This window comes from Stereum hirsutum (assembly GCF_000264905.1).
Source record: "Stereum hirsutum FP-91666 SS1 unplaced genomic scaffold STEHIscaffold_10, whole genome shotgun sequence".
In the NCBI taxonomy this organism is placed as follows: domain Eukaryota; kingdom Fungi; phylum Basidiomycota; class Agaricomycetes; order Russulales; family Stereaceae; genus Stereum; species Stereum hirsutum.
The window spans coordinates 1,583,822-1,600,629 of NW_006763140.1; the positions used below are offsets into that span (position 1 = coordinate 1,583,822).

General features: G+C 52.3%; 7 protein-coding genes across 7 annotated transcripts; 4 read left to right on the forward strand and 3 right to left on the reverse strand.

Moving 5' to 3' along the window:
- Positions 1–382: 382 nt before the first annotated feature.
- On the forward strand, positions 383–3,570 carry STEHIDRAFT_132590 (DUF21-domain-containing protein; the record flags this gene model as incomplete). Its single annotated transcript, XM_007306163.1, has 8 exons — positions 383–463; positions 506–663; positions 715–888; positions 1,196–1,292; positions 1,354–1,551; positions 1,619–1,826; positions 1,888–2,595; positions 2,657–3,570. The coding sequence occupies 8 exons, from the start codon at positions 383–385 to the stop codon at positions 3,568–3,570; spliced, it is 2,538 nt and encodes an 845-aa protein (XP_007306225.1).
- Positions 3,571–3,976: 406 nt separating this feature from the next.
- Positions 3,977–5,330, reverse strand: STEHIDRAFT_123027 (Acireductone dioxygenase). The gene is made up of 4 exons (XM_007306164.1): positions 5,025–5,330; positions 4,867–4,931; positions 4,561–4,688; positions 3,977–4,363 (listed from the first exon to the last, which is right to left on the reverse strand). The coding sequence occupies exons 1-4, from the start codon at positions 5,279–5,281 to the stop codon at positions 4,259–4,261; spliced, it is 555 nt and encodes a 184-aa protein (XP_007306226.1). The 5' UTR covers positions 5,282–5,330; the 3' UTR covers positions 3,977–4,258.
- Positions 5,331–5,826: 496 nt separating this feature from the next.
- Positions 5,827–7,167, forward strand: STEHIDRAFT_148330 (uncharacterized protein). Its single transcript, XM_007306165.1, has 3 exons — positions 5,827–6,275; positions 6,330–6,839; positions 6,924–7,167. Exons 2-3 carry the CDS (start codon positions 6,366–6,368, stop codon positions 7,059–7,061), a joined length of 612 nt encoding a protein of 203 aa, XP_007306227.1. The 5' UTR covers positions 5,827–6,275; positions 6,330–6,365; the 3' UTR covers positions 7,062–7,167.
- Positions 7,168–7,613: 446 nt separating this feature from the next.
- On the reverse strand, positions 7,614–11,028 carry STEHIDRAFT_169941 (uncharacterized protein). Its single transcript, XM_007306166.1, has 6 exons — positions 10,750–11,028; positions 10,194–10,694; positions 9,625–10,143; positions 9,218–9,565; positions 8,714–9,153; positions 7,614–8,658 (listed from the first exon to the last, which is right to left on the reverse strand). Exons 1-6 carry the CDS (start codon positions 10,964–10,966, stop codon positions 8,125–8,127), a joined length of 2,559 nt encoding a protein of 852 aa, XP_007306228.1. The 5' UTR covers positions 10,967–11,028; the 3' UTR covers positions 7,614–8,124.
- A 1,209-nt stretch (positions 11,029–12,237) lies between these two features.
- Positions 12,238–13,103, forward strand: STEHIDRAFT_158832 (uncharacterized protein; the record flags this gene model as incomplete). The annotated part of the gene is made up of 2 exons (XM_007306167.1): positions 12,238–12,405; positions 12,471–13,103. The coding sequence occupies 2 exons, from the start codon at positions 12,238–12,240 to the stop codon at positions 13,101–13,103; spliced, it is 801 nt and encodes a 266-aa protein (XP_007306229.1).
- A 784-nt stretch (positions 13,104–13,887) lies between these two features.
- STEHIDRAFT_140557 (uncharacterized protein) lies at positions 13,888–15,555 on the reverse strand (the record flags this gene model as incomplete). The annotated part of the gene is made up of 7 exons (XM_007306168.1): positions 15,501–15,555; positions 14,974–15,438; positions 14,814–14,915; positions 14,689–14,760; positions 14,362–14,634; positions 14,058–14,308; positions 13,888–13,977 (listed from the first exon to the last, which is right to left on the reverse strand). Exons 1-7 carry the CDS (start codon positions 15,502–15,504, stop codon positions 13,888–13,890), a joined length of 1,257 nt encoding a protein of 418 aa, XP_007306230.1. The 5' UTR covers positions 15,505–15,555.
- A 388-nt stretch (positions 15,556–15,943) lies between these two features.
- On the forward strand, positions 15,944–16,433 carry STEHIDRAFT_148332 (uncharacterized protein). Its single transcript, XM_007306169.1, has one exon. The coding sequence runs from the start codon at positions 15,991–15,993 to the stop codon at positions 16,282–16,284; it is 294 nt and encodes a 97-aa protein (XP_007306231.1). The 5' UTR covers positions 15,944–15,990; the 3' UTR covers positions 16,285–16,433.
- The last annotated feature ends 375 nt before the right edge of the window (positions 16,434–16,808 follow it).

Sequence of the window (16,808 nt, forward strand, 5' to 3'; positions counted from 1 at the left end):
CGTTTTCTCCTGCCAATGGGGTGGTCTTTGGACAAAGTTTTCATAGTAGCCACTTTCAGTGGATCACATCCGAACCGACCGTCCGCGGATGAAAGACACTCGTTCCGCTAGAGAGCCACTGGAGCTGAGGCGTGAACAAGGAAAGTGGACAATGATAGCTTCGTGGTCTAGAGCATGGAGAGACAAAAGAGGGCGTTGGTGCGAGGGCGCAGTAGAGAGGATGATGCAGTGTAAGTGTTGCACAGCTGGAGTGTGGCGCGCAGGCGGGATGAGTGGCGCCGTCGGTGCTGCGTGACGCCAAGGCGAATTACGTGATGGTGGGCTAGCCGAGTGCGGCAGAGCATAAATAGGGAAGGGCGAACGGAGGGCGGGGACCAAACGAATGGTGCCACCTCCGCTCAGAGCGTTCTCCTCGCCGTCCTCCTCCCTTCTCTTCTCGCTGCTTGCAACAGCCTCACAACATGTGCCTTCTTTCTCCAACAGGGCAAGGGCCCACTTTGCAAAGCGTGCCGACCACGACGGCCTCTCCAATGGCGAATTCATCGCATTCGCCTGTCTCATTCCCATCCTTGTCGTCCTCTCGGGTCTGTTTGCCGGTCTAACATTAGGCTACATGTCTCTCGATGAGACACAACTACACGTACTATCCATCAGTGGAACACCGTCAGTCCATCTCGTGTCTTCCTGTTGCCACCCTACTCATGTCCTAAACAGACTCCAGCGCAAGTATGCAAACCAAATCAAGCCCATTCGCCAGAATGGCCATCTCCTCCTCGTCACCCTCCTCCTCGCCAACATGATCACAAACGAGACCCTTCCCATCATCGCAGATCCTGTCCTGGGCGGAGGTGTACAGAGCGTCGTTGTCTCTATCGTCCTTATCGTCATGTGAGCGCCTTTTCCACATAAACAAACGCCCCTTTCTTTCGCGTTCGCGCGCGTTTCGCAGAGTGTACGCGTGTCCTGCACGTTTTTCCATCACGCGTGAGCTGTGACAATTTGCAAGCGTTACCCCGCAGTCGCCAAGACCTCGGAACAGATAAGCTTTGCCGCTGGACGGGTGTCTATCTCCGCACTATGCCGGCCATCATCTTTTGCGAGTTGCCCGCCTGTCATAGTTGTGGAACGCTCTTCAAATCTGCTTTTTCCCTGCAAGTTTGTTCTCGTACTCATCGGGTTTTCTTGTTTTATATAGCTTCGCAGAGATCATCCCGCAGTCAATATGTACTCGTCATGGCCTTTACATTGGCGCGAAGATGGCCCCTCTTGTCAAAGTGCTTCTCTATACTCTCGTTCGTATTTTCGTTTTCACTACCAGATCGCTTGTACTGACCATCGGAACAACTCTCGTAGGGTGTCGTCGCTTGGCCAGTTGCAAAAATTCTTGAACTGAGTCTCGGTCCCCATCACGGTATCATCTATCGTCGTGGCGAACTCAAAGAGCTCATCGCTATGCACTCCACCGTCGGTCAGCTCGGCGGTGATCTCCGTTCCGACACTGTAACCATTATTGGTGCTACGCTTGACTTGCAGGAAAAGAGTGCCAAACAGGTGAGCTGCCCCGGCTTCCTTTTGTTCCAACGTATCACTCACTGAGGGGACATACCTCTATTTATAGTCGATGACGAAGATTGATGATGTTTTCATGTTGTCTATTGACGCAAAATTGGACTATAAGACGTTACAGAAGATCTGTTCTACAGGACACAGTCGTATTCCCGTTTTCGAGGAAGTAGAGGTCCCTGATCGGGAAGGAAGGATGACCAAAGTTCCCAAAATTCTTGGTGTGCTCTTAGTGAAGCAATGTGTCTTGCTAGATCCCAAAGGTAGGATCAACTCTACCAACCGATTTGCACCATGCTGACTGTTTCCCCTGCCATTATTCAGATGCCGTCCCCGTCCGCAAGGTTCAGCTGAACAAACTACCCTCCGTCTACCAAAATGAACCTCTTCTCGGTATCCTCGACAAATTCCAGGAAGGGCGCTCTCATATGGCTGTCGTCTCACGGTTGAGTATCGCACATGCTGCCTCTGTCAAGAAGGCTGTCAAGAAAGGCCTCACCCAGCGTCTGAAAGACCGTGTCGGCATCAGCGACTCCAGCAGCTCCGACTCCGACTCGGAAGAAGAAGAGCAGCCTAGAAGAAAGAGCTGGAGGAGAAAGAAGTCGAATGACAGCAATGATGGGACAGGGAGTCCCGGCGAAAATGCTGAGGGCGATGAAAACGATGCGACGCTCAAGGGTGATGGCGTCTGGGAAAAGGACTTCGCTAACGGTAACGGTGGAAATGGATCTTCACCCGAGCGCGAGAGGTTCTCTTTCAAGAAACGCGGTCGCTCGAAACGTGGAAAGGTAGAGGACGTTGAGATGGGAAGAATGGAAGGCTCCTCTGAATCACCTGCTGCTGCTTCTGGTCCTTCGGAAACGATCAACGGGCAGAAGGTGAAGAGGGGCAGCTTCGTTCAGCTGCCGAAAGCGGAAGCAAGTATGCCTGCGGATGCGGTGCTGAACAAGGAGAACGTCAACGATTTCCTGCAGAGCTTTGATCCGCTCGTGGCCCCTCTTGGTATCATCACTCTCGAAGATGTCCTTGAAGGTAAGGGCCCATCTTCATATCCCAATTTTCTTTTCGGTGATCTAACGTTTTGTGATTGTAGAACTTATTGGCGAAGAGATATACGACGAATTCGACCCTGAAGGTGGCCACCGTGGCGAGGCTTCCAAATATCTTCCTCCTTCTGCTGGCGACAATTCCAACCTTCTCAAACGCAAAGGCTCCGCTCCTAACCTTACATCTTCTGGACCCGATGCACCTGTCAGCCCCACCCCGATAAACGCGACCACGAACAAAGGCTCGAATGTCCTTCGCCCTATCGCCATCCCAGCCTTGAAGAATCTGTCCTTCCTAAGGAGTCGAAGTGCCCCTCCTACACCCAGAGAACTCCCTAAGACCCTTCCCTCGGGCGAACCATTGGAGACAGTACAGTCTCGTCCAGATGATTCCAATGTAGAGCCCAAGATCATAGAGGGTGCGATCGACGACATGGACGAGAAAGAGAGGTTGAAGATGGAAGACGCTGAAACGATGGCTTCGCCCCCGATAGTCGTCACGCCCCCTTCCTCTCCCCCTCGCTCGCCCCCCGCCAATGCCCTTGCCGCCCCTACCGCTACTCCCGGCGTTGCCCCTGGTGTCACGGCCGCAATCGGCTCTGGTATTTCACGCGGCGGCTCCCCCGCTTCCTCACTCGGTGCTATCATTTTCGACCGCGGCCGCCAGAAACGCGCTGCTCAAGCTCAGACTGGTGGTGCTAGCGGCGGACCTTCCATCGTTGCGCCGATTCCGAGTCCTAGAGCCGTGACGCCGAGTGCGTCTGGTGGAAAGGGACAGAGGTTCAAGAGCAGTCCGTTGGCTCCAGGGTCTACGGAGGGACAGAGTGCGGCGAGGGGTGGGCCTTCCGGGACGTCCGGCATGAGTGCGGTGGATGAGGATGTAGCGGGCAATCAGGCAGACGACGAGGGGGTCGTGGCGTCAAATACGGACATGAACACGAAGGACGAGAAGGAGATGTGAGCGAGTCGATGAGGGCGACTGAATCGCCTTGAAATCTTCCAGTATACCAATACTCCCTTGCAGCTGTGTGTGCACGTTCCGCTCGGTAATTGTTTTCTTTTCTGTTCGTTTTCCGCCTGTGTGCTTTTATTCCATACTCTCTTGCACGTCGTTGTTGAGAGTTTTAAGATTGATCGTTGTTGGCTGTTCGAGTTCATGTTGCTTTTATATCCCATTATGCTTCACGATACGCTACGCTGATGTTTTGCCCCAGTTTGAAGTACTTTTTTGTCCCTTTATTTTTTCTGTCTGCTCTTTGACGAACGCCGGTATAAGATTGATAATAGAAGACGTTTATTCGACCTTGACACAAATTGTGTCTGTAGTCACAAATTTAGTCCGATGAACCGCATCGTTGTGAGAGCTCTGCAATGAAGTAAATGATTCCGTGTCAAATGTGGCTCTCCAGGACAAGCACACAAGGGCACACATCACAACATTATGAAGCGACGACATATACACGTCTCAGTATTTCTCCTGTGATACGCTGCTGCACATCGTCAGGCATACAATGCGTTACAACTCGTACAATCAAACGGGACAGCCTACAACATTCGAATACTACAGCCTACAGCATTGATATTCCGGGAACATTCTTCAAGCAAGCAAGCGGATCAGGATGATCAAGCGATGGAAACGCTGGCGGCGATCAAGCGACGGAAACACTGGAGGGAAGGTTGGAGAGGTAGTCGACACGGTACGGGTTCTTGTCGGTCTCTTCGTTTCGTGTGTGAGGGATCCACTTGGGCTCTTCCTGTAATTGACAAACGTAAAGGAAGGACGGGGATATGTCGGTGGTGAGCAGGTGATCATTGATGACCATAAGTGGAGGATGTGAGAGGATAAGGTGGAAATGCGAGGTAAGGTTGATCGGAGAAAGATGGGTGGTAAAAAGGCAATGTGGCGGTATAGGGTGTGTGGCGATGGGAAAGGTATAGACGGTTAACGAACCTTGAACAGTCTGATAGCCTTAACGGCGTTCAGCTCATCGAGCGTGAAGCGGTGGTAGATGCCTGCTGGGACGACAAGGAGGTCTCCGGGAGTGACGTGAATGCGGATCCAAGCATCCGTAGGGGTCTCTGCAAAATTAGAACATGAGGGTGAGTCCAAATATAACGAAATGCGATGTGAAGAATGGACGGATGAATGGTGCAGCAAGTGGCGTGCGTATGAGAGGAGTGCAGAGCCTGAGGCGCAGTGGAAAATCGAGTGGAAAGAGGATGGGATGGGGGAGTAGAGAGGGGGGATAATGCTGACCTCGGACGTCGAAGAATCCTGCGCCCGAGAGGATGTAACGGATCTCTTCGTCCTCATGCAGATGCCTATATTATACAGAAGCGAAAGCAATATGAGTATAGAACTACTAAGCCGTGCGATGGCAAAGCAGGCAACAAGCAAAGAATCAGGCCACTCACTCCTCAAAGAACGTCTTCAGCTTGCTCTCATACGAGTCCCCCAACCCCTCCTTAGTGACATTGATCGTGTCTCTATTCTTGTAGCTTCTCTCCTTCGCCACTTCGTTGATCTTTCCCTCCCATGCTCCCTCTTCGTCGATGGGGATAGTCCAGTACAGAACGTTGAGCTTCTTGAGCAATTCAGGAGAGACGGTTTTGCCAGAGTCGTGAGCGAGACGCTGGTCGCCCGGAAGGTTGTCAAAGTAGTAGGCGCGCATAGTCAGTGAGTTATATGGGTGAGTGGATTGGATTGGAATGAAGTTGAGGATAGTATGTGGGGGGAGCGGATGAGCTGATATACTCACGACGAATAAAGCTCAGACTACGCGCAATCCGGCTCTCTGATGAAGTCATCCCGCTCTCTTGAAACTTTCCTCATCTTTCATTTTCGACCTCGGCATTATCGGAATACTCTCATTGGCCGTGATCGATGTGCACGTTGCCTAAACGAACGTTCCAGTTTGTTCCTGTGCTTGTTTCCTGCCCCTGTAGCAAGAGACCTGAGCAGACTCGAAGCGCTAGGACAGGGAGACCTTGACGATGGTAAGTGAACTCTGTCAAATACCACAGCTTCTTGGTGTCCCTTGAGATAACTGCAGCTGGTCGAGATGAGGTTTTAACCCACCAGCAGTCTTTATCCATCCACACTGATCATGAAACAAAGCCCAGAAAGCGTCCCCATGTTGTTTCTGCACTACACCGTGTTCGCTTCAACAAGTCCATCATTCCTGACATGTCGCATCAGGCTTCACCAGTTCATCCTCGGCTATCTATCACGACAAACTCGAGGACTGACCGGTATGGCCGGGATACTACCAGCACGACTAACCAACGCTTGTCAGGTTCAGGCATGACGTGCGGCTTCAAATCTTCAAAAACAATAACAACGGTACCTCGTACGTTGCCCGGGAACCTACGAAGCATCCCAGGCGCTCCCGTATTGTCGGCGACGATTTGGGTGAACGGGAAACAAAAGCTTCTGGTCCACACGCCAACCATCAGGAAGCTCTAGAGGATTTGAGCTCAGAAGCATGGGATTAGCGCTCGAAAATCTCACAAGTACTAGGCTGCCTGACTTCTGTGTCAAGTTCGGATCGTCGTTTGGCCGCCAACTTTCCCCTTCATTCCTTCACGTTTGCCGTCACGGCCATTGACAGCTGGCTGGCCAATACTCCACGCCGCTGCGCTACGCGGTAGGTCAACATAGTGATTGTAAGCCATGCAATCTTTCTGCTCAGTGTTATCTTTCTTACCGAGTCAATATAGCCCAGTTTTGCATAGCGACGCTCTCTTCCACCGCCGATGTCTCCATGTCCGACTTGCGCCTCGCTCTGGCCACGCTCTGACCCTGCAGACCAGCCCGATTCCGACCCTCCGCATGCTCATAACATGACTGCCATTTTGGCCGGCACAATAACCGGGTCTATCATATTCGTCCTTCTATTTGTCGGTCTTCTCTTCCTCTTCCATCGTCGCCGACGCCTCTTGCAAATCAACAGCGAACTTGAGGCGGGTAGAATCACACCTTTCCGCGACGAGCGCGTCATAGACATCTCGTCCCGCCCGCTTACGATTCCTGGGAATGTCTTACCGTTCCCTCACGATGTGGTATTGGATATATCTCCGACGTCTATGATGAGGCTTGGCATTGTTGGCTCGGGTTGGAATGGCGAAGATGCCAGTCTGAGTGATGGCGGCAGGGGCGGGGATGTGACGAGGGATTTGTCGGTGGGGAGGACTTTGGCGGATGAGGCGGAGCTTGTCAGAAAACCTCGTGTGCGTTCGGCTCACTTCGACTCCCTTCAAAGTCAAGTCGCTATGCCGAGATCCTGACATTGAAATGATTGCCTCGTCGCACAGGATGCAGATGACCGGACAACCTACTCAGCGTCAGAGTCAATAGACGTCGTCCCATCACTATCGCCAAACATTAGCCGGGCCGTGACACCATTCCGGCCCCAAGACCGCGCACAAAGTCCTATCAATCCCAAGTTTTGATGATGGGTTTCAGGGCTCTATGTAACGACACTGTAGTTATTCATGTTCCGTGCGTGGCTTCTGCTGGTCAGTTTGCCCACTAAGGAGGATGAAGAGCGTATATAATACCCTTCACGCACACTGCATACGTTTCTCCATCTATCCATCCATTACATCTGCATCAACGGTGACTTTCATTTTCTTCGATTATTTGTAACGCATCTATCCTGTAGTTTTACGCGTCTGTATTCTGCTTTCAACGTTCCCGGGTCTTTGAATCACTGCTTTCACTTTGCTTTTTCTTCGTTCTATATACTGTCTCTTTGGCCGGAGGCACCGTTTCGACGTTCACTTTCCAGTTGACGTTGTTGACGACCAAAGTCCGGTTGTTGGGCTGAGCTGAACGCCGCGCGGCCTGAACTGACCGAACGCCATGCTCACGGTCCCCAGTTAAGATCGTCAACTCAGCGAGTCACACAAGAATTCGAAGACGGAACCCACAATACACGTCGTTAGATCAGCACTATTGACCGAGAGGCTGAATCATTGTGTTGAGATGAGTACACATACATGTTTAGATTGAGTGAGTAACGCACAATATCTCTAAGGTAAATAAAAATACGAAGAGAGGCGGCATGAGGTGTCATGAGAAGACGAGGTGGAGAGCATGGCTGATACAGTAGGTGACACTGGTACGTGCGGAGGAGACTAGAAGTGGACTGCTGTACAGTGTTCATAACCGCCTATCGCAAAGTGAATGGGACGGGGTGACGACACTGATCTACATGAGGCTGAGAGCAAATAACATTCGATAATCCGAAGAAAAAGTGGGGGGCTACAGAACGCGAAAGACAACGACAACAAGGATGGGGGAAAATGAGAAGAAAGAACCATCGAAACCACAAAATGCCCAAAGATAGGATACCGAAATGATGATGTGGGTGAAATTACTAGATCTAGAGCAAGAGTAACCACGGCAGGATAAAAGCAAAAATCCGATCCGACGTCAATACATAAAGCGAGGAGAAAAAGCAAGCAAGCAACAAAATTGTATCATGAGTCCATGACTCATAGCCGACAGTATTCACCGCACCTGTGGCGTGAGTGGGAGTGGCGTGTACTCTACTTCGACAGGCACACCCTCTTCATCGTACGGTGCGGGTCCAGCATGAACCACAGGCATGACACTCGAGATGAACTCATAGCCCGGCGGGCTCTCCCCCATCTCACTCTGCTGCCCCGTAATCAACCTCTCGAACATCAGATTGCGATCATACAAACTCCCCAGTCTTGCCTGTGTCATGTTCGGTGGCGGAACCATTGTCAATGACGCAACCGACGCGACGGACTCGCTCGATGACGAAGATTGCGTAGGATGGCGTTCGAGAGCTAAGGTGGATGCGTCGGACGCATGGGTCGGAGCAGAAATATGTGAACTGTGAGTGTGGTGATGAGAGGCCGATTTCACGGGAGGTCGGGAAGAAGGGCGGGAAGGGACAACGGCCTGGCCGCGACGTTTGACGGAGCAGGTGCAGGATCGGACTTCGGGCGAAAGGTAGTTGGAGTCGAGGGCTTGGGAGTAACGCGGGAGGGAGGTGTACTCCGAGTTACACAGGCACTACATCGAGCGCATTCGTTAATAGAGATTTCCTCAGAATGTCCGATGAACTCACCGATAGTATGTGCACTGGAGTTTGCACGACGATATCGAACAACTTCCTCTTACCCGTCTTCGGGTCGATATGCAGATCGTCGCCTCTTTCCACTCTCACCACGATCTTCAGCACATGATGAATCTGGATGTTCGACTTCTTATTCAGATTCGTAAAATGCAGTAAACCGCACGCCCCGGGAAGCTGGAGCTGGGTGTGGAACGACCATGGACCGGGGCCCATCAAGGACGAAGCAAACTCAGACGGGTCGTCTTCTGGACTGAGGAGCACGCGTAAAGGAGACTCGTCGAAAGCATGAGGATCTTCAGAGTCCAGAGGAAGGATAGGAGGTGCGGTGGTGGTGGCATTTTTAGCGGTGTGCTTGATGCTGAGAAGTGGGAAACGATTCGTGAGATCAGATCGGGCGACTCGCTTCATCTGGATGTAGTAATCTACCCGCTCTGTGAGGATGGAGGACCTGATATGAGCAAAAGCAGGTCCGGTGAAAGATACAAGAACAGTCACCTTCGAGGACGATAGATAGTCGATGAATTTTCATCTTCGCCATTGGCAGGAAGTTCATGTTGATAGGTATGCTGGCGCCAATGTGGAACATACGGCCAGAGACAGAAAGAAGATACTGCAGTTGGTTATCCCAGAACCGTTCGACGACGATATTTTCTGTATCTTCGGTATCATCCTCGCTGGGGCATGCTACGATGATGACGTCCCGTGCCGCAGTCAGTTTCGACGTGAAAGTACCCGGTCGGTGTACTTGAGCCTTCAAGCGCCAGGAAACTGAGCCATAATCACATTCAAGTGACGGCGGCATGTTTGCCGGGATGGCGAACGAGATAGGGAAGGTGTAAGTGCCTGAGGAAAACATTATCATTACTGCAGCTTAGACACGAGAAAAGCAAAGCTTGGCGCACCCTTCTTGAACTCCCGCCATCCATCGCCAAACTCCTTGTGGTCGTCGCCGTGATCTCCGACCTTATTCTCCCAGAAGTGCCAGGCTCCATCCTTCTCCTTGCCCGGCTCCCTTGTGTGATCCCTCGGGACCTCCTGATCCTTGCCCTTATCCAGAGTTCGCCCTCGGCTCTTACTCCTATCGTCAATCCTGTCCACCATCGGCGATCGAGACCGCACCCTTTCCTTCACGGCATCGAGGATACTGTTTGAAACAGCCGCAAGACTGAATCGGGCGGTCCTTCGTCCTCGCCGGTGATCTTCCGCGCTTTCATCGCGCCTATTTCGTGCGGGAGAAGATGCCAAGGTAGATGGAGGATGAGATGTCCCTGCGGTAGAAGTGGACGCCTGTTCGTCGTTGCTGACGGTCCTGGATAGAGCGGGAGAAGGATGATCGCGGAAACTGGACGATGATGAAGCGGGAGCAGGGCGAATCCTGGATAGCGATGGCTGCTGTGATGTGTTGTGTGATGATGGAGGACCTGTAATTGTGTCAATGGCTAAGAAGTATGCAGGCAAAGGTTAGACATACGAGATAATGAGCGATTGGTTTCTTCGTCATCTGCCCTTCGCGCAGAGGTGAACCGACTAACAGAGCCATTTCTCGAAGAGGGGAAACCATCTGCGGTCGGGTGGCCAGACGAGCTTGCTGGAGGCGTATACATAGGTGTAGGGGATCTGGAGCCAGAATGTTGTTGTCCGACGACGTGTGGTGCGACATCGCGCCCGAAATACGTCGAATCTGCGCTGAGTCGTCGTCTTGTCCTGTCCCTTCCCCGTTCAATAGGCTCCTCTGTTAAGGGAGAACGGTCGGCAAAGCTGGAGAAGAAGTAGTTGGGTGCCTCAGGAGGTCGACGCTGAAGACTGGAATCTTGTCGAGGCTCATATTCGTCCCGATAGAACGCGAGACCGGGGCCGACAGAGAGTGTGCGACGTGAGTTCGTAGTCGGAGTCGTCGCGGCACGAAAGAAGGTTTGAGTAGCAGTAAACAATTTATGCTCCTCTGTGACCTCTGTTCTTCGTGCTCCGATACCTGTTGAATTGGCTAAATTCCTGCGCAGGTCAAGGTGGTAAGGAAAGTGGCGCACCTTCGGGCCACACTGTGGCGGTCTTCCCCTGCAACTCGATGTCGATGCTACATATTCTAGTTGGCTTTACGAGCTCAAGCGTCAAGAGACCGCGGAGAACAGAAGTGGCTGCATTGTTGGCGGCCTGTCGCCTTCCGGAGAAGTCGGAAGAACGGAGAAAGACGACAGACTCGGTAAGATAGATGTGGAGCGAGTTCTTCTGAGCTTTAGAGGTCATCCTGCTCGCGCTCTATGGTGATGGTACAGATACAAGAGACGAACACGGCTCGGGCGACTCACTGCAAGGTTCCAGAGCACGAAAATAGACAAATATTCGGATTCGGTTGGATGGTCGTCTCTCGATCTTATAGTCCCACGCGGCCCGGAACTTGCGGAGCAGCGGCCTTCCCCCGATTCCTCTCCTCATCTTTTTCCTCGTCTCGCCACATCTGCCTGCGTCCCACCCTCTCAACAGAGCTTGTACAGCTCTGACTACTCGTATTTAATCACCCTATTGCCAAACAATTCTCGGTGCTGGCGTACTAATCCGTTTTTCTGCACGGCTCGTGCGTACGGCGGTTGATTTACGGTCGACCACTGGATCTCGTCGCCGATGTACCTGGCATGCAGCATGTGGCTCCAAATGTCTCCATCTTCGTTTTACCGCATCCCCCGGAGGCCAATCAGAAAAACACGTATATCTGACACCTGTCGAACGGTTACCCTTGTCTCCATTTTCAATACCTACTTCGCAGCGGCAAATATCTTGCGAATTTCGAGCTTCCCCGGCATCTAGTGACTCCACCTCGTCATCTACCTCGCTTGTGGCGTCGTTCTGTTAGTCTGTCAACGTTTTTCGTCGGGAAGATGCATCAAATTATTATGGCCGGAGTACGTCTTCATGCATGCTTGTACTGGAGATAAACGTTTTCCTTCGCACGAATCAGAACGGTAGAAGCCTGGGAGTCGGACAAGGGAACCGGACATTACACAGAGCACCTCGTCCATATGCCTTTCTTCATTCTGCACGGCCAGGCGCCTTCACTTCAGTTCCAGGCCTGCGATTTACGTCTCCAGTGCTTCAGTATTGTTTCTTCGGTCTTCAGGGATTGCGCTCGGTTCACGTCGGCTTTCGTGGGGGCATATGTAGCCCTGCTGCGAGCCGACACGCTATGTAGGTCTTTCTGCTTGGAGGTAGAAAAAGAATTAAATACCCCACCGGTGGAAACAGCAGCTGGGTAAAGAAATATCGATGTCCGCGGCGATCCTACTGCTTCGATGCGAGGTACTTCCACGGTCCCACCACTCCGTCATCTCCTTTGTGGCAAAATAGCCTTCAGTAAGGTTTTAGAACATCCAGACCGCGTGAGTAATAAATATCGTCCGTACGCAAAAATAGACGAGATGCTCGTATGACCACCTCCCACTGCGGGATCCAAGTCCCACTGAGGCTCCTGCCATGGTATAAAGGCGGCACAATGACGGCACTGATTTGACTCAATCTCCACCATGTCCTTACTCAAAATACCTATGCTGGTCTCCGCATATTATGCGTACTATACTGTGACGACCTCTCCGACCGCTCGACCACGAAAAAATGAGAGGTCAAGAGCACCACCTGGGACTAATACCAACATAATGAGCAGAATGTGGCCTTCTCAGGTTATGTGCTTCCATGTACGTGTTATTTTTAGCTCCTCTCCTGAATTGTCGCGGTCATTAGACTGACGGAAATACAACAGATATCGCTCTTTCTCATTTTTACCTGCGAAATTCTCTCCATCCTCGCTACCCGATATCCCAACCTCCCCTATGCCACCTCTATCGCCTCTGCTCTAACTCCAACGCTCAGTCACAACAACATCCCGTTGACCCCGCCATCCCCACCGATCGATTCTTCCTCCTACTCACCGTCTGTTTCTACATCTATCAGAGCAAGCACACCCTTCATTCTCGGATGGCTCCTCGTCGTCGGCGGAACCATTCGCATAATCTGCTACCGCACCCTTGGCCGTCACTTCACCTTCGAACTTGCTGTCCGGGACCAACACCGTCTCGTCACCAGCTTCCCATACTCACTCGTCCGTCACCCGGCCTACATCGGTACATTCTGCGGCTTCGTCGGCATGGCGATTTGTCTCGTGTCTCCCGGCTCGTGGGTGGCGGAGCAGGGGTGGTTCAACCATGGTCAGAGCGCTGGTGTGTGGATTGCGAGGATGTATGCGCTGACGTTCGTGGTGTGGGAGGTGGCGGTCTATGCGTGGCTGATGAAGAGGATGGAGTCGGAGGAGAAGATGTTGAAAAAGGAGTTTGGGAAGGAGTGGGAGGAGTGGGCGAGCAGGGTGAAGTGGAAGATGATTCCTAGTGTGTTTTGATTAGTGGTGGTACTGTTCCCCAAATGTTCTACCCTGTGTAACACCGATACTTGCTTCTTGACGTCAGCGGCGAACTTGAGTGGCGTTAGCGAGAGTCGTGAATGTACGATTGCGAATGTGCATACGTCAATGATTCAATACTACTACGCTCTTTCGTGTCAGCAACTGCCTCTTATCGAGCTGGCAGCGTTAACGCGGTAACGATCCGTGCTTGAGAATTGTGCAAGTATTAAATACCTAGACATACCTTTGGACGAATGTCGTGCCAAGACTTACTTAAAAATCATAGCTAGCTTGCAACTTTTTTCCGGTTTGTGGCTATACTTTCAAGTACGAGAATTGATTGGGGACCAAGAGCGTATAAAGTGGATAGGTAATGCCGAGATGGCGAAGGAGAAAGTAAATTGGTTTTGGCCGACGCCCACTGAAGAAGATGGTGATAACACGATAATTGTTCAAGGAGCCGGTGACGATAAGCATAGTAATACATAAGAGGACGGGGCTAGGATGCAGTACAAAAAGGTGGGACAAGCTACATGTTGCAGACACGGGCAATGCAAGAATGATCAGGACGAAAGAGAATAACGAACATGCCTCAACGTATGTAACAACGACATCATGACGCAGGCAACACCGACGATTGTGCAAATAACAGTCCACTCAGTTCCGAGGAGCAATGCACCTCCCACGACAGAAATGACAGTGCTAGAATCCATCCCAAACGAGTCAGACTATGGGAGTAAGAGACAATGGGTGAGAATGGTACGAACCATTACGATGCGGCTCAGATGGCACTCGCCTGTTTGCCGGTGGCGGAGGTAGAGCCGGTGCGAGTGGTGCGGTCGGCGGTAGAGACGTGCTCAAGGTCGTGAGGCTATAGCGGAGGGAAATGGTGAGCATTAGCGAGGTGTACTTACGTGCACGGTAAGCGGATTTAGCGGAACAAGGACTGACCTGGGCGGGAGAGAGGTGGAGCTGCTCAGCAAGGCGCTCACCAACGCCGTCGACGTCGCGGGAGCATTCACCACCGTGGAGGAGCTTGCTGCCAATTTCGTTGTGAGCGACGCCACTGTCGAGCTTGCGGCCACCGTGAAGGAATTCGTTCATGGAGAGAGGAGCATGAATGGTGGACTCGTGAATGATGGGCGCCTCGTGGGTCTCTTCGCGAGTGGGGATAACGGTGTGAATGCGGTGCTTGTCGATCGCTGAGTGAAAAGGTTAGAGAGTAGCAGCCTAAGGCGTGGGGTCAACGACTTACTCTCTCTCTCGATGACGGGCTGAATGACGTGGTGGAGGTGGTGGTGGGTGTGCTCATTGACATGAGTACCCATGTCGACGACTTGCCTCTCTTTGGCGCCGTGCTGAATGGTATCCTTGTGTTGCCCGACTTGGGCCTTGAGGAACTGAGCGTCTTCAGTCTTGCTGGCGTGCTTCTCGTGGACGTGAGTCACGGGATGGATTTGTTCGTGGTGCACTTCGGGGCGTTCTTCGACGTGGTGGATGGGCTGGACGTGGTGTTGGACGTGGTGGACTGTGATAGACGAGTGAGACAGCGACAAAATAAGAAGAGAGGGTTAAGACTGACCGTGACGGTGTTGGTCCTTCTCACGAAGTACCTCCTCGGTCTCGATGTGGCGGACGTTATCGTGGATAACATCTAAGAAATGAAAGTAAGTTAAGGAAACGAAACGGTTCGAGGAGCGTACATACGTTTGAGCTGGTTGGTGTCCTCAGAGATCTTGCCTTGACCGGTTGGCTTAATCTCGCCGGTGGCGCCCTTGGGGTGTCCGTGCCTGTGCGGGTCGGTAAGGTCTGAGAATGGCAAAGTGAGCAACACGAAAAAAAGCGCCGAGAAACATGAAGAACGAACCGCCCGGGCGTTGTCCGCCAATGTGGGTGACAGGCTCGTAACCGTCCTCGGTAGCACGACCACTGCCAGTGGGGCCAGTTCCACCAACGTTTTCACGAAGCTGGCGCCCGACGCCGCTAGTGGCCATGTTAGCTCCATGGTCGTTGTCACGGTCGCCAGCGGCAGCGCCGACGCCGGCTCTAGCAGCCTCAGCATCACGACCGCGAGGGGCCGTGTGTGCGGTGCCGCCCGTGCGAGGAGTGGTAGAAGTAGTGGTAGCGTTGGTTGCACCAGGAGCAGCGGTGTCGCGGCCGGCGGTCTTGTCCGTGGGGACGCTGGAAGAATCGGTGACGCCGTTGCTGGTGTAGCCGCTGTCGGTGGAAGCGGTGTGGCGATGGGTCTTGTTCATCGGAGCAACATCGTTACTGGAGCTATGCGTAGAGTCCGAGCGGTCTGTAAGCGCGTTCTTAATGGTGGAGCCGATACCTGTGACACAAAGAGGGAGTCGTGAGTAGAGGAGCAAAGAAGAAAAGGGAGATAGCACTTGCCCATGACTTGTTAATGTATTGGTGGTAGAGTGATAAAAATGCGCGGTGGAATTCGATGTGAGAGGCAGGAGTAGATAGGTTGTGCACAAGACGAAGTCGGTTCTGGTTTATATAGGACACCATGGCGGGGGCGGAAGTTACGTCGGCGCCGGATGCAGGGGGAGATCGGTGCAGGATTCAATGCGGTCATTCTGGAAATAGATGACGAAGGAAATGGAGTAAGTGAATCAACTTCCACTCAGACAGAGCGGGATCCAGAGGCGGGAGCCTGACGTTGACTTGACAGTGACAGGGTTTTGCTTCATCGGTTCAGTGTTCACCAATGAAGCTCGTCGTGCACTCAGGGTGGAGCACCCCCACAGATACATCATTGTAAACGACTTTCCCGAGATGACAGTATAATCGCGCAGCCCAGTGAGCGAACGGGAGTCCCACGAAGGACAGGGGCAACGAGAGGGTAGGATATCGATCGAACCCTACTTCATGAGAAATGACTCGCCAACGAATTCGGAGTTGTTCCAGAAAATCGAAGAAATATTATCCTGTATCCAGAAGCCCTTGTCAGCCACATACTCCAGTACACCAATTTTTGCGAGACAGAGCGAGACAAGTGATGACGCAAGACAAGCATGAAGATGGACGAGCAGCAGCGGAGACAGAGCGGACGTCTCTTTGCGCTGCTGTCGATCACGACGACTGTCTGCATCCGCAGAGATTGTGGTCGAGGCAGTTTCAGCTTTGTTTTCCGCAGAGCGACACAAAAAGCTCGGATTCAAAAGTCTAAAGCAATCGCCTGAAGTCCGGCGGAACTAGATCTAAGCTGCCACCTCTAAAGACGTCGCTGGTGTGGCCAGGCTGACGACACCGATGAAAGCAAGGAGGACGGTGGAGAATGCAAGGTGGAGAACATCGTTTGTGAGGCCCAGAAGTGGCTTCGGTCAGCGTCAGGATCAACAACTTCTCGCTTGAGCAAGTTCAACCCTCTTCAACCTCGCCGGCACTCTCCGTCCCCCAACAGGGCCCGGGACACTCCTATGAGGGTTGCCCGAAGGGCGACCTCAAAAACAGGTAAAAATACGCAATTTTGGCCTGGCGAGGGCTTAAAATACGCAAATTCCGGGAAGGGTAGGGCGCCTATTGGCGGGTTTTGTGTGGCGAGGCAAGCTCGATCTTACCCTTATAGCCTCACATAACCTCAACTTATCCTAACCTAGCCTAATCAGGATCAACTTCTGTGTCTCTATCGTGCTGCTAGTGTAGGTTAGGGGAAGTTAAGGTTAGGTTAGGTAAAAGTTGAGGTTATGTGGG